This window comes from Bos javanicus, chromosome 9, assembly GCF_032452875.1.
Source record: "Bos javanicus breed banteng chromosome 9, ARS-OSU_banteng_1.0, whole genome shotgun sequence".
Taxonomy (NCBI): Eukaryota; Metazoa; Chordata; class Mammalia; order Artiodactyla; family Bovidae; genus Bos; species Bos javanicus.
This window is the reverse complement of record NC_083876.1, coordinates 14,893,520-14,908,458: the sequence shown is the minus strand read 5'-3', so window position 1 is coordinate 14,908,458 and position 14,939 is coordinate 14,893,520. Positions and strand designations below refer to the sequence as shown.

The 14,939-nt window shown below is 39.3% G+C and overlaps 1 protein-coding gene across 1 annotated transcript; it reads left to right on the top strand.

The window, feature by feature from the left end:
* The first annotated feature begins 101 nt into the window (after positions 1–101).
* Positions 102–12,621, top strand: LOC133253691 (cytochrome c oxidase subunit 7A2, mitochondrial). The gene is made up of 4 exons (XM_061427228.1): positions 102–209; positions 1,373–1,462; positions 3,576–3,660; positions 5,242–12,621. Exons 1-4 carry the CDS (start codon positions 192–194, stop codon positions 5,298–5,300), a joined length of 252 nt encoding a protein of 83 aa, XP_061283212.1. The 5' UTR covers positions 102–191; the 3' UTR covers positions 5,301–12,621.
* The last annotated feature ends 2,318 nt before the right edge of the window (positions 12,622–14,939 follow it).

The following is a 14,939-nucleotide window of genomic DNA, read 5'->3' as shown; positions in this document are numbered from 1 at the left end:
GGCCTCAGCCAGCCGGCCGCCCTCTCTTTTCTTTTGCTCTCTATGGTTAGGAGCGCCGGCCCCGCCTCCGCCCGGAACTATTTGGGTTCCAGGCGCTTGCGCAAGGCCAGAGGGTAGTTCCGGCTCCAGCGTGGGGCGTTCTTGTTGCTGGTGGTCAGTTGTCGCGGTTGGTGGGTAGTAACTGAGCCAAGATGCTACGGAATCTTCTGGTGAGGAGCTTCTCGGCTAGCCATTGTGATGTAGGGCGGGAGGGTTGGGAGCGGAGGTTGCAGAGTCAGGACGGAAAACCCCTGGGAAGGAAGGGAGAGGGCGGCTTCGGAAGTCACCTTGGTTGGTGTCCTTTTCGCTTGACCTTCCTTCCCTTCCGTGCATCCCTCTCGCCCCAAGCTGTGCTGGGTAGATGTAGGGAGAGGAGAAGCCTGGGAGGAGGCCAGAAGGTTGTGCGTTACATACGCCTGGGGCTCTTAGTCGCCACCCCTGGTCTTGAGGGTCCAGGTGGGAAGTTTCTGATACCCGGAAGCCTCGGAAAGATACATCCTCTGATAATGAAAGGTTTGAGTTTCAGTGGTTGTAGGCTTTATGGGTGTCAAAAGGCAGTTTGAAAACAATCTATTCAGTTTTGGGTGGGACTTTAGGAGCATTCATGGCCGAAGGGTCGTGTTGCTATCACCAGGCGGTTTACTGCAGTGTCCTTTATCCCTCCACCGACGTTGAGCATGTGAAATAGTTTCCCCGAATTTTGAGAAAGAAAAGGAAAATGTAACGGTGGTCGTTTTCTTTGGTAATTATCCAGTAAGACTTGATCTTCTCAATATATTATTTATTTTAGAAAATGGAGTGCACATTTGTTGTTTTAATCCAACTGGATATGTAACGCAAGTCTCTCGTAAAAGATTTATACCCTGTTGATTTTTGAGGAAAAATGTAATGAGGGAAACATTTTAATTAAATAGGAATCATGCCAGTTTATTTAATACCAACTAATAGGTTTTTAATAATCTGGTACAGTATTAAATTAAAAAACTTTGATTCTAGTGTTCTTTTGTAACCATTGTTTATTTTTATAATATCTATGTATCAGTATGTTTTCCTCATATATTGTTACTGGTTCAGTTCAGGTAAAGGTCATAATTTTTTTCGCTCAAAATCTACATGAATTACTTCTTGAATGTATTTGGTAATTCAGAATGCAATGTAAAATGCAATGGACAGGAAACAAAGAGGAAAACCTCAGTGCTTGTCTATAGCTTTGTTATTGACGAATCAGATATGTTTTAACTGTAAGTTTCACTTTTCTGTAGTACTAAAGATTAGAAATGGTTAAGGGTTTCTTTAAGCCCTAAGTCTAACATAATGGATTTTTAAATTTCAGGCTCTCCGTCAGATTGCTAAGAGGACCATAAGTACTTCTTCACGCAGGCAGTTTGAAAATAAGGTTCCAGAGAAACAAAAGCTGTTTCAGGTATTGAAGTATTTTATAGGTGTTACTTGTAAAATTAGATTACTGAAAGTTGGAGGTAGGAGGTAAATCTGTTTGTTAGCAATCCTGCTGTGTTAGCAAAAGAATAATAAGAAACTGCCTATTGATAGCTAACCGGGCATTTGCTATAACCGGGAGGCCTTTGAGACAGCAGAGGAAATGAGGGGGGAAGGGTAAAGGTCAAGACACTTTGTTTTGGAGGGGTCACCTTGGGTCGGTACTCTTCGGGGTAGTTGCACCATAGTGGACAGATAGAAGGAGCTCGGAAGTAGAACAAATACATGCATGGAAACTTGATACATGTTAAAGGTGTGTTTCATATTAGTGGGGAAAGGATACAGTAAATTGATACTGGAAAAACTGGCTGGCTCTTATGAAGACAGTAAAGTTACATCCCTTCTATATTTTATATTAAAAGATTAATTTTAGATGTAAATACTTCTCCCTCAAAAAAAACCTAAAAGATAATATAGGAGAATTTTTTCCAGTTTTACTGAGGTATGTTTGTTTGACAAGTAAAAATTGTATGCTTAAGGTGTACATTGTTACATTTAATATATCCGTGAATGATTACCACAATCAGGTTTAATCTTAGGAGCCATGCTAAGAAAGTCTTTACAAAAGCCTAGAAGCTGTAAAGGAGAAAAATTGCACGGTTTGGTGACATGAAAATTTCAAATGTTCTGTGGTTACAAGAGCTAAGTGACAAATTGAGAGAAAAGTTTTAAAATTAACGAAAAGTCAATATCCTTATTATACAGAGAGCTATAAATCAGTAAGAAATGCAAATTAAAATGACAAGTTGCTACTCTTACCCCCTGATTGATTGTCAAAACTTTAGAAGATTTAAAATAGGTTATGATAGCCAGGTATGGGAGATATGTACATTCTTATACAGTACATTGATACATGCCAGGTTGTAGTATTGGTATAGAAATTTTACAGGGTGTTTGAAAGTATCATTAGAAACAAATTACATATGCTATGATCCAGGACTCCCATTTTAAAAATCTTTGCTACATAGGCAATTTGCTGACAGTCCAGAGTTAAAACTGCACTTCCAATGCAGAAAGCATGGGTTGGATCCCTGGTTGGGAAACTTAAGATCCCACATGCCGTGAGGTGTGACCAAAAAGTAGAAAATTACACATACACACAAAAAGGATCTTTCCTACAGAATAGTAGCATAAATATATAAAATTGGGAAATAGGCTATTATTCATTATGGGATTTTAATATAAAAAAATCCCAACCTAAACACACATTAATAAAGGATTGGCTAATTATGACACTTCTTACACAGTGAAATGCTATGTAGCCATTAAAAGGAACAAAGTGGTTTAAATGGACTAACAGTGGTTTTTAAGATAAGTATTGAGTGAAAAATAGTGTGATAGATCATCTAGCACAATCTCATTTCATGTATTAAAGAAGTATGTGTATAATTTAAAAGCTTTGACAATATAAGCATTAAAAAATTAAGGATATGTATTTTGCTGTTAATAGTGGATTTCTCATGAGGAAAGACTTAATGGAACATAACAGTTTACCTTTTATAAGTAGTTAGGTTATTGATTTTTTGTTTTATTGTGATCTCTGGTTTTTCATAAAGAAAATTTTAAATGGTTAAAAAAAATTCTGTCTTGTATGCTACAAAAAATAAAACATATTTAATAGATGTATAAAATATCTATTTTATGCCAGGTGCTGCACAGGGGGACTAAAGATGTAATTTAGGGTTATAAACCAAAATAATCTCCCCATTTTTTAAGGGAAGGAAGATCCCTATAACCAAATGTAAAGTTTGATGATTACTGCATTTTTAAAATTGATGAACTTAATATATTTTCACAGCTTTACTGTTTATATTTTCCTTGAAAAGAGCATCTTTTTTAGATCTGAAATTAACTTTTATTTTAAAAGTAGTTGCAGTAGAGAAAGAATCAGGAAACTTACAGTCCTTTTTAATTTTGATATTTAAAATATTTCAGTTCCAGGTGTCTAAGAAGCCACTTACTTTCATATGAATGGATTAATCTTTTTCATTTAGTTGGAAGCTAATAACACATGTATTAATTATTATTATTTATCCTAGGAGGATAATGGAATTCCAGTGCATCTGAAGGGTGGGATAGCTGATGCCCTCCTGTATAGAGCCACCATGATTCTTACAGTTGGTGGTAAGTTGGTGGAATGCTTGCTCTATAGCAAAGTCACAGTAGGGATAGCTAACAACGTCATTGCTCTCACTATGCCAGTGTTTTAACACAGGCAGTCTGTCCCCAGAACCTGCGGTCTTAATTGCTTCCCATACAATGACTCAAGAAGATGATTGATACACATTGTATAAGAACAATTTAGTGTCTTAAAAAAACATAAGCCAGTGAAGTTTGATGATTCTCTTGTGATAGAGGTGGCTTTTGGAGCGTGCCTCTGGTGGCTGTGCAGGCTTTTGGAGGAGTCAAAGATAGCTGCTACAGCCCGTCTCCTGTAACAGGGGTTCTTAGGTATTTTGACTGTGATGCATAATAGAAACACACTTTACATGTAAACCATGTACATACGTATTTATGATGGAAATAAAACCTTGTGCAACACAGTCCTTTTTTCACTACATGTAAAGCGCTTTGATATTTTTTCTGTGAATTGGGTGGGTCCATTATTCAGTATTAGCAATCACAAATTGGTATTTGTGATTGGAATATCACAAATTGGTATTCTAGGAGCAGAGTTAGGAATTTGAATGATTCCTCTATAGAGGAGAAGGGAACATAATATTAGTGATTACTGTGTGCTCGTTCTGTTGATAGGAAAGCCACATACATGGGTTTCTATAACCTTTGTATTAAGTCTGTAATGTATCCTCCTTTTAAAGATGAAGTTACGTTAATTTTGTTGTTTAGTCGCTAAGTCCTGTCTGACTCCTTGCAACCCCATGGACTGCAGCACACCAGGCTCCCCTCATGGTGGAGGCAAGAATACTGAAGTAGTTTGCCATTTCCTCCTCTAGTGGACTACGTTTTGTTAGAACTCTTCATTATGACCCATGTATCTTGGGTGGCTGTGCCTGGCTTGGCTCATAGATTCATTAAGCCCCTTCGCTGAGACCAGGCTGTGGTCCATGAAGGGGTTATGTTAATTACTCAAGATAATATCACTTCTTTGTAGAATAGCTGATATTTAAACCCTAATCACAAAGTCCCCTTGCTTGTGCCAAGGTGCCTTCTTTGACTTGAGTTGATGTAGTGAAGGGGTGTTTACGGACAACCAGAGAGTGACATTTGGGCTTTATTAAGGTAAAGTCCTGAATTAGAAATTCTTACTTATAGATTTGATTATTTAAAAATTATATGTCACTCCTCCTTGGTTTTATATTGATGATACACTTCAGGGAAGGCTTTGGATATTTGTCCTTCTTTGGCTTTTGAATCATTCTTAGCATTTCTCAGGCAATCTTAGGTTATATATTCTTAACTTATTTAAAATTTTTCCATGCCATTAAGTTAGGGAATACATTATTTTCCTGTGTCTAACACTTGCTATACAAGTTAACTAATATTGAAATGACATTAAGTGTGTTTGTATATATATATATTTTAAATTTTGCCAGCATCTATCAAAATACTTTTGTATGTTCTCATAAAAGTAGTCTTAATACCAAGATTGCCTTTACCTTACAACTTTTTAGCTGGAATATTGAGTTTATACATTTAAACCTCAAGATTTCTTAAGTTCTTATTTTGTTTCTTCTCATTTTTCAGGAACGGCATATGCCATGTATGAACTGGCTGTGGCTTCATTTCCCAAGAAGCAGGATTGACTTGAGTTTATCCTCCCAGCAATCAGTTGGGTCAATTCCATTCAGCTCTCTGTGGACCAGTAATCTGATACGTAACTGAGTTCTTTGGGGATCAATATTTATTGACTTGTATTAGCTGCCACCAATAAAGCAGTCTTTACCATGCCTTGTTTTATTTTATCACTTTAAGATACAGTATACCAGTAATATGAGCCTTATAAACCTTGGTAAGGAGCAAAAAATGTTTCTTTTGTCGTTAGGTTATATAAAGTACTGTTGTATTATTTTAGTGACTTTATTTTTAGCAGCTTCAGATTACAACAGGGAATGGTCTTCAGCTCTAAAAGAGCTTGACACATGGAGAGTCTTTGAGTCTTTCCCTCTTCCTCCTCCGTGCTGTACTGTATCCTGGGATGTGCTAGTACCTGAGGTTAGTAGAAGCAGGTTATTTTTGGCTTATGGGGTTCAAGTTTTGTTTTTTTTTTCCCCTCTCTTAGCTGTGTGTCTTTATGATTAAGAATATTGGATGTATTCTGCAGTGTAAAATAGGCGTTAGTAGAGTAGCTGTAAAATAATCCAGCATTTGTTCTTTTCACACTCAGAGTGGGCTTCTGTTGCGTTAGTTTAATCCATAATGTGAAGTGAGCCTTTCCTTAAAATACTTAGTTCATCTGTCACTAAGTTAATCTTCTGGGGGAATAGAAGGAGTCAAACTTTGTCATCTCCTCTGTGAGGTGTGCACTTGTACACTCATGAAGATGAGTCTAGGTGTGTCAGACCTCGGGGTAATCTATGAGTAATGGTTTTCTAAACTTCAATTTCTGGATAAAGTTGAGAAAGTCAATATATTTAGAAAAATGGAGTCAAATCTGAAATAGCCAAACTAAGTCTTTGCCTTTTAAAACATTGAGGTTTATTGTACAAATCCATCTCAACACACCTGATGAAAGGTGTTTCAGCCTTGAATCTCGGAAGTCAGATCTTGGGAGCCGTATACCTAACCTGCTACTGAATGCAGGAGTCTGCCCAGCCTCTTACAGAATCTCATTACTAACAGCAGACAACACTGCTTTTGAAAGGAGTGGAATGAGTATCATTAGACATTTCTAAATTCTGAGGAAGTTCTGAAGTTGGCATGGAATCTGGTCCAATTCTATGATTCAGAGCAAAAAAGCAGCCACTGATAATATTTTGAAACTAGTTACATTTATCAGCATTGTGGTGGTGGTTTAGTCACTAAGTCATGTCCAACTCTTGGAATCCCATGGGATTCTCCAGGCAAGAATACTGGAGTGGGTTGCCATTTCATTTTCCAGAGGATCTTCCCGACCTAGGAATCGAACCTGGGTATTCTGCACTGCAGGCAGATTGTTTAGTGACAGCTCTGAGGGAAGCCCCTCATAGCAATCAGCATGGATTTCATCCATGTGATTTGAAATGCTTTTATAACATGATGTGAAAGATACTTTTGTACAGCAAAAAAGAAGTCCAGCTTGGTATCCTCTACAGCCTTTATCTCTTGGTGCTGTGAGGTACTTTTCTATTTTCGATGAAACCTAGTGAGGAAACATATGCGATTGGATAAAGTAGAAGTAGGTTAAATGCTTAAGATACTTCAAAATATTTTTAAGTCCTGTAATTAAGTTTTTGCCCTTCACTCTAAAATTCTGCATAGTCAGCAGGGGTGGAAATGGGAAGGGGGCAAAGGGCAAGATCTCAGAAGAGGGTTTGCTGGGTAGAAGCCTGTGAACTTACCTGCTGCACTTGGCATTTAGTAAGGGAGAGAAGACTCTTTCTGATAAATTTCAAAGACCAAGTATCCATAGAACAGAGCTCATAAGAAGTATTAAAAATGTGCCCTTCAAAAACAATTGTCATTCCAATCTTCTTTGTAGCTTTACCACATATTATCCTTTTGAGAATAGTGAAGTGCAAGTTGCTCAGTCGTGTCTGACTCTTTGTGACCCCATGGACTATTGTCCATGGAATTCTCCAGGGCAGAATATTGGCAGAATTTCCCTTCTCGAGGGTTTCCCACATTGTAGGTGGATTCTTTACCAGCTGAGCCACCAGGAAAGCCCTGAAAATAGTATCTGTTACTATACTGTTTGAGAATAGTATCTGCTACTAAACAGATGATATTCTATGATATTATCCCATTAATATAAATGCCATGGGAGATATATTTAAGTGAAATTCTGTTAGTACTGTGCTCAGAATTACATTTGTAGTCTAGCTGTTCTAGGTGAAATTACACTGAAAAGCTAAAGCTCAGGGCATGCAGTTTACCCAAAGATACAAATAGCAAGACTTCAAGGCTAGGTTTATCTTGAATTGTTGAAGTTCACGGTCTTCGCAGTATACTTCAATTTACTGGGTGTTTAATTTTATGGGCTGGGACAGCTTCAGTGAACTGCTGGAAGCATTGTATGCAAATATGAGTGCCCTGCAGACTTCATCCCCTGGCCTGTTGGGCTTCCAGAAAGGGTGATCAGTACAGTCTCCATTTCCATTTTTCGATTTCACATTGCTCTCTCTGTATAACTTGCAATCTACCTATCTGTTTAACATATGTCTCTTCCTCTTTGTACATGAGGTCTAAAGTCCACATTCGTCACCAACCACATGCTCCTCTGCTTGGTGTGTGTATGCTCACTCTTGACTGAGAATCTGGGAAAGCGCTCCAGGTTCTGCTGGAAACTTGTCAATTCTTTCCTTTACTCCCAGCATTTCCTGTATTCATCTTTGTCAAGAATTCTATGCCTTTGAGTCTGAATTCAAATTTGAATTAATAATTGTTGATAAGACTGGGAACAAGTATAGCACTGTAGTTAGTCACAGATCATAAAGTCAGGAGACCCAGCTTCAAGCCTTGGATTAGATGACCATGGTAGCTAGCCTTGCTAAACTTGTATCTTCATCTGCATAAATGGAATAATGCCTGCTGCATATGGCTATTCCAATGCATGCAACAAAAAAATGGTTTCTGACATGCCAAGTGTACAATAAACGCTAGGTACTTCTATTGTCCTCTGAGAGAAAGAACTATATTTTTTCAACTCATCCCTGTCAATTGGGCACAGCGCAGGGTCCATGAGCTGGTCAGGGCTGGTAAGACAGGCCACGCTTTCGTCCACGACTTGGATGTCTGCAGGCTCTGCTATCCGAAGCGCGTGGCTTTCATGCTCCTTGTGAGATGGCTGCTGCAACTCCTGGTATTGTGTTTGTTTTTGTGCAGGAAGAAGGGAGGTTGATGAAAAGACCACGTGCTGAACAAGCGAGCTCTATTTAAAGAGCCTCAGAAGCCCCACCAAAGACTTAAGCTTTTATCTCTTTAGCCAGATCTTCTGCCAAATGGTTGTGTCTGCATTCAAGGAGGCTAAGAAATGTGTTAGCTGGGTCTGTTGCCAAGCAAAATTGGAGTTCTGTTGAGTGACGGGAGACAGGGTATTGAGTTGGCAAGTAACTGTCTCTCCCCTAGTCAGTTTTTTTCAAATTTAATTTGAGGATAATTGCTTTACAATGTTGTGTTGGGTTCTGACCTACAAGAGCAGGAGTCACCGATATGTACACATAGATCTCCTCCCTCTTGAACCTGTCTCCCACCCTCATCCCACCCCTCTAGGTTTGTCACAAGGCATGGGCTGTCCCCCAGCCAGTTTGTTTGTCAAAAGAATGAAGTCCTCGCTGGAGGAGACAGGAAGGACCTGCGGGCATTTTGGTTCCTGGCTGTAGTTGTCTCCAGTGCCCACAACCGTGCCTGTTCGTAGGCTTGATTGCATTCCATCATCAAATAAGCTTCCCTTTGTGCTTAAGTCAGTTCAGGCAGGTTTAAAGCAAGAAGCGACCAAAGCAGGATTTCCTAAGTTTTCCATCTCTTACACCATCTAGGACCACACCTCGACCATTTACTCTAAACCAAGTTATATGTTTAAATAAGGCAGCCGTTACTGGTTTCTCATAGCAGACAGGAATGTTTCAAAGCAACAAGAATGCAAATAGGGAGAACATGAATGATAAAAACAGAAATGACAGTGCTGCCGTAGTCAGTTTGGTTCAGGGTTACAGAACCCTTTCTGCCATTTGAGGGCTTCTCTCTCTTTTTTTAATTTTATTTATTTATTTTATTTTTTAACTTTACAATATTGTATTGGTTCTGCCATATATCAACATGAATCCACCACAGGTATACACATGTTCCCCATCCTGAACCCTCCTCCCTCCTCCCTCCCCATACCATCCCTCTGGGTTGTCCCAGTGCACCAGCCCCAAGCATCCAGTATTGAACCTGGACTGGTGACTCGTTTCATATGTGATATTATACATGTTTCAATGCCATTCTCCCAAATCATCCCACCCTCTCCCTCTCCCACAGAGTCCTTAAGACTGTTCTATACATCAGTGTCTCTTTTGCTGTCTCGCATACAGGGTTGTCATTACCATCTTTCTAAATTCCATATATATGCGTTAGTATACTGTATTGGTGTTCTTCTTTCTGGCTTACTTCACTCTGTATAATAGGCTCCAGTTTCATCCACCTCATTAGAACTGATTCAAATGTATTCTTTTTAATGGCTGAGTAATACTCCATTGTGTATATGTACCACAGCTTTCTTATCCATTCATCTGCTGATGGACATCTAGGTTGCTTCCATGTCCTGGCTATTATAAACAGTGCTGTGATGAACATTGGGGTACACGTGTCTCTTTCCCTTCTGGTTTCCTCAGTGTGTATGCCCAGCAGTGGGATTGCTGGATCATAAGGCAGTTCTATTTCCAGTTTTTTAAGGAATCTCCACACTGTTCTCCATAGTGGCTGTACTAGTTTGCATTCCCACCAACAGTGTAAGAGGGTTCCCTTTTCTCCACACCCTCTCCAGCATTTATTGCTTGTAGATTTTTGGATCGCAGCCATTCTGACTGGTGTGAAATGGTACCTCATAGTGGTTTTAATTTGCATTTCTCTGATAATGAGTGATGTTGAGCATCTTTTCATGTGTTTGTTAGTCATCTGTGTGTCTTCTTTGGAGAAATGTCTATTTAGTTCTTTGGCCCATTTTTTGATTGGGTCATTTATTTTTCTGGAGTTGAGCTGTAGGAGTTGCTTGTATATTTTTGAGATTAGTTGTTTGTCAGTTGCTTCATTTGCTATTATTTTCTCCCATTCTGAAGGCTGTCTTTTCACCTTGCTAATAGTTTCCTTTGTTGTGCAGAAGCTTTTAAGTTTAAATAGGTCCCATTTGTTTATTTTTGCTTTTATTTCCAATATTCTGGGAGGTGGGTCATAGAGGATCCTGCTGTGATGTATGTTGGAGAGTGTTTTGCCTATGTTCTCCTCTAGGAGTTTTATAGTTTCTGGTCTTACGTTGAGATCTTTAATCCATTTTGAGTTTATTTTTGTGTATGGTGTTAGAAAGTGTTCTAGTTTCATTCTTTTACAAGTGGTTGACCAGTTTTCCCAGCACCACTTGTTAAAGAGATTATCTTTAATCCATTGTATATTCTTTCCTCCTTTGTCAAAGATAAGGTGTCCATATGTGCGTGGATTTATCTCTGGGCTTTCTGTTTTGTTCCATTGATCAATATTTCTGTCTTTGTGCCAGGACCATACTGTCTTGATGACTGTGGCTTTGTAGTAGAGCCTGAAGTCAGGCAGGTTGAATCCTCCAGTTCTGTTTTTCTTGTGGCTCACTTGGTAAAGAATCTGCCTGCAATGTGGGAGACCTGGGTTCGAACCCTGGGTTGGGAAGATCCCCTGGAGAAGGAAAAGGCTACCCACGTCAGTATTCTGGCCTGGAGAATTCCATGGACTACAGTCCATGGGGTCACAAAGAGTCGGACACGACTGAGGGACTTTCACTTTCTGTCATCTGAGGTAGTTATACACAAGTTCCCCAAAGCTGCTGATTGATTTCACGGACATCTGGCCTGGGACTCCCACTGCCTGGGTCCTGTATGCACCCTTGTGTAGAGCAACACCTCATGAGCCACTACCCAGGACTTTGCTTCTACATATACCACAAGTTAACATATATTGGGTACTTACAGGGTGCCAGACACTCTTGTGGGTGCCTGGGAATCATTGTTGAGCAAAATATGCAGATTCTTAGCCTCACTGAGTTTCCGTTAGAGAGGGGGTGGCAGGGAAGACAGTTAATAAAACATAAAGATGAATTGTACAGTATGTTAGTGGGAGAGTCAATTCCTAGGTAGGTTGGTAGATCTGGGGTCCCTGAGGAGGAAAGAGAGGTCTGGGGCTCTCAAGGACGGTACACGGGTCTGGAGTTCTCAAGGAGAAGAAAAGGACAAACTTTTTTTTCTTTAAGCCCAGAGCTGATGATTGCACAACAAAACAATTCATCTTGCTCAAGGATATGTTTGTCCTTAAACTCTGTACCAATGATTATATGACAGCAATGTATCCTACTTGAGGACGTGTTTCTCCTTCTTGAGAATCTTCTGACTAATCCTGTCATCGTAAAATGTATATTAAGAGAGTGGGTCTGGTAAGATCTTTCTGTTTATTGTTAGTTCTAATCCCATTATCTTAAAATGTAAATTGTGGGAGTGGGTCTGGTAAGACCTTTACAACCTTGAGATATTCTTTTGGTTTACTGTAATAACCGATTGAAAGAGTGTATAGCTCCCTTGCCAGTACTAGTGAGGGGGGCACTCTCCGCCACCTTCTGATGTCTGCGTCAGAAGCTTTCTCTGTCACTTTTCCTACTTTAATAAAACTCTGCTACACAGAAGCTCTTGTGTGATCAAGACTGGTCCCTGGTTCCGAAGCTAAATCTTCGGAAATCACGAATCTGATACCGTTCACCGTAAGCTATTGTTAGCAGGTAACGAATCCTATGTGGTGGTGGGGGAACCAAACGGCATGGGGCTGGGGTTATTGGTTGTAGTAGTAAATGAGGTATGAGGATAGGTGTCAATGGGAAGCAGACTTAGTGCTTATTCGCTCAGTTGTGTCTGATTCTTTGTGACCCCATAGACTGTAGTCCACCAGGCTCCTCTGTCCATGGAGTTCTCCAGGAGAAGAGGAAAATTTGAAATTTTACATAACCTCCTGCTCCTTCTGCCTCTGTAACTCAGCTTGCTCCTTGCAAAGTCTGGGTCACGTAGGTCTCAAAGTGGGGACTCAATACTAGAAACTGAAGCTTATCTCACTCACCCGTGTTCTGCTGTCTGCAATCGCCCAGTTCCTGCAAACCCACGAACATGTTTAGTCATGCCTGTCTGTGTATAAAAACTCTGTAACCCATTTATTCGATGCTCAGAGCTTGGAGTGTTAACTCCTCTGGGCCCGCCAGTGTAATAAACCTGAGTTTTCCAGTTCTCTGAGTGTGGTGCTTGGTTTCTTGAGTACTGGTTTCTGCAACATTTCTGGAGGTCCCAGAGAGATTCCAACCATGCCGGCCCGTTGAGCCACTGGATTGGTGGCTTGACTGGGCTGGAGCGAAGGAACCCTGTGAAGGAACCCTGAGATGAACGAGCAGGCACGCCACCTGATGGTATTCCGGGTTCTCTTTTGGACCAGTGTTCCGACTCTCCGGATGGCCGAGCCCCGACTGGACTCATTGGAGGGATGGACCAACTCACCAGGAATGGCCACAGGATCAGGTGAGGACCCAGGGCCAGTCCCCAGTCAGGTCCTACCCCAATGGGTAGAAGTGGAGACTGATCACCTCCTTGGAGCTCCCAGGAAGGGAGCATCAGATAGGGAGAACTGGGGACTCAGGGGAAGGGAGGCATTGTGACTGATAACCTCCTTGAAGTTCCCTGGAAGGGAGCAACAGTTAAGGAAACCTGGGGACTTGGAAGAAGGGAGGCATTGTGATAGCCACTGAATGTGACTGCGTGATTTCTGATTGAACAGAGAGAGAAATTTTTCTTTTTATAAACTGCAAAACCGATTATTTTTGCATATGCAATTAAAAACAACTAGCTTTTAAAAGGCCTGCCTGGGGAAAAGCTGAAAGTCAACCCTTTCCATGCCCTTGAAATACACAGCCAACTTTGCCTGAGACGTCAGCCTTGGGCAAACTAGAACTTCAAGTAAAGAAAAAAAAGTGGGGTGGGTCAAAGAGATATTTTAAATCTCAAACAGAAAAATATAAGATCTCTGTCTGTCTGTATTTATGTATGTCTCAGCATATGTCTTTTGTTTTGTTTTCTGATAATATTGTTGAAATTGTAAATGAGTTCTAATTTAATTGACCTAAAGAAAAGTAAGCACTTACACATCAAATAATTCTAAATACAAGAAAAATAAACCTAAATAATTTTCAGATTCACATGAACAGGGAAATATTCAATATTAAATATCTAGTATTAATGTTTATTTGCTAATCTAAAGGAAGTAGGATGTATGTTTTTAATAAAGAAGATACAAAAAATAAAAATTACATTTTATAAAGGGAAAAGAAAGTAGGTCTGACTTACAGGTGGCTGTTACAGAAAGTGATTAAAAAGTTTGTGGAAAGCAGACCCTGAAAAAAAAAATTGTACATGGTTAGGACTAAGTTTAAAATAAATTTAATTAAGTTTACCTGAGTTTAAAGTAAGCTGGTACAAAACTTGAATTTGGTCTTTCTCTTTGTTAAGAGGACATACCTTCTTCAGATGTTGAACTGCTTTTAATAATAGATTTAAGTTTCTTACCTCTTAATTGACGAGTTCTATATTTACCTTTGAAATCTTTTGTTACCTTGGACTAAGTAAATAACTATTATTTCACAGTGACTTATATGATCCTACCTGACTGAGTTGTTACAAACCCTTTTGATATTTATCGACAAAACGTCCTAAATAACTTGACTTCTAGCTAACTTTGGGATGCTTCAGAGGGCCCCTGAGACACCCCAAAGAGCTATTAAGCTACCTGAGTTCACTGGACTGTTAAATTACATGGGAAGTACTGTTAAAGTGGCGGGGAAAAATATCTTTTCAGGTTATACTGTATGGCTGATGTTACTAATATAGATATCCTGAAATTATGTGAAATTCATATAGATCTGATATGCCCTGATAAAATATGGTCAATTATAATTCTAATTATCATATTAAAGTGTTATGACCAGGTTTATTTGTCAATTGCAATAGAATCAGATTTTAAACATGCCTTCTATGGTTCTACTTTCATGCCTTTAGAAAAATACTGCTAGTTTTTCAAGATTTATGGAAAAAACTTTCTAAGATTAAGCAGATAAACAAATTTTGTTATTAACTGTAAGCTGGTACCAGACTGGAATTTGATCTCTCTGTTTAGAGAACAAAGATTTCTTAAAATGCAGCTTTCAATAACAGATTATGAATTTCTTTGCCTTTAAGTGATTTATATTTGTTTTTAAAAATCTTTTTGTTACTTTGGTAAAGTAAATAAACATTATTTAAGATTATGGTACATGTAGACAAAGCTCATTCTGCTTCAAAAAAAAAAAAAAACCCCTCATGGTTAGACTTTTGGTATCCTGATGTCCTTAAAACATGGCTATAGTCTGTTCTTAAATTAGGAAATTAAAAATAAATAAACAACGGCTGAAAATCAAAGAGCCAGGGCTATGGGAAATCCAAGAGGGTTGCTTGGCTTTTCCTGGCTCCCTGACAGACCTCATTTTTATTTGATGGGTTAAAGCCTTACCTGGCTACTGTGTT

Coding starts and splice junctions, on each gene's coding strand:
- LOC133253691 (XM_061427228.1), top strand. Junction 1,463..3,575: donor AGAAACAAAAGCTGTTTCAG/GTATTGAAGTAT, acceptor TATTTATCCTAG/GAGGATAATGGAATTCCAGT. Junction 3,661..5,241: donor CATGATTCTTACAGTTGGTG/GTAAGTTGGTGG, acceptor CTCATTTTTCAG/GAACGGCATATGCCATGTAT.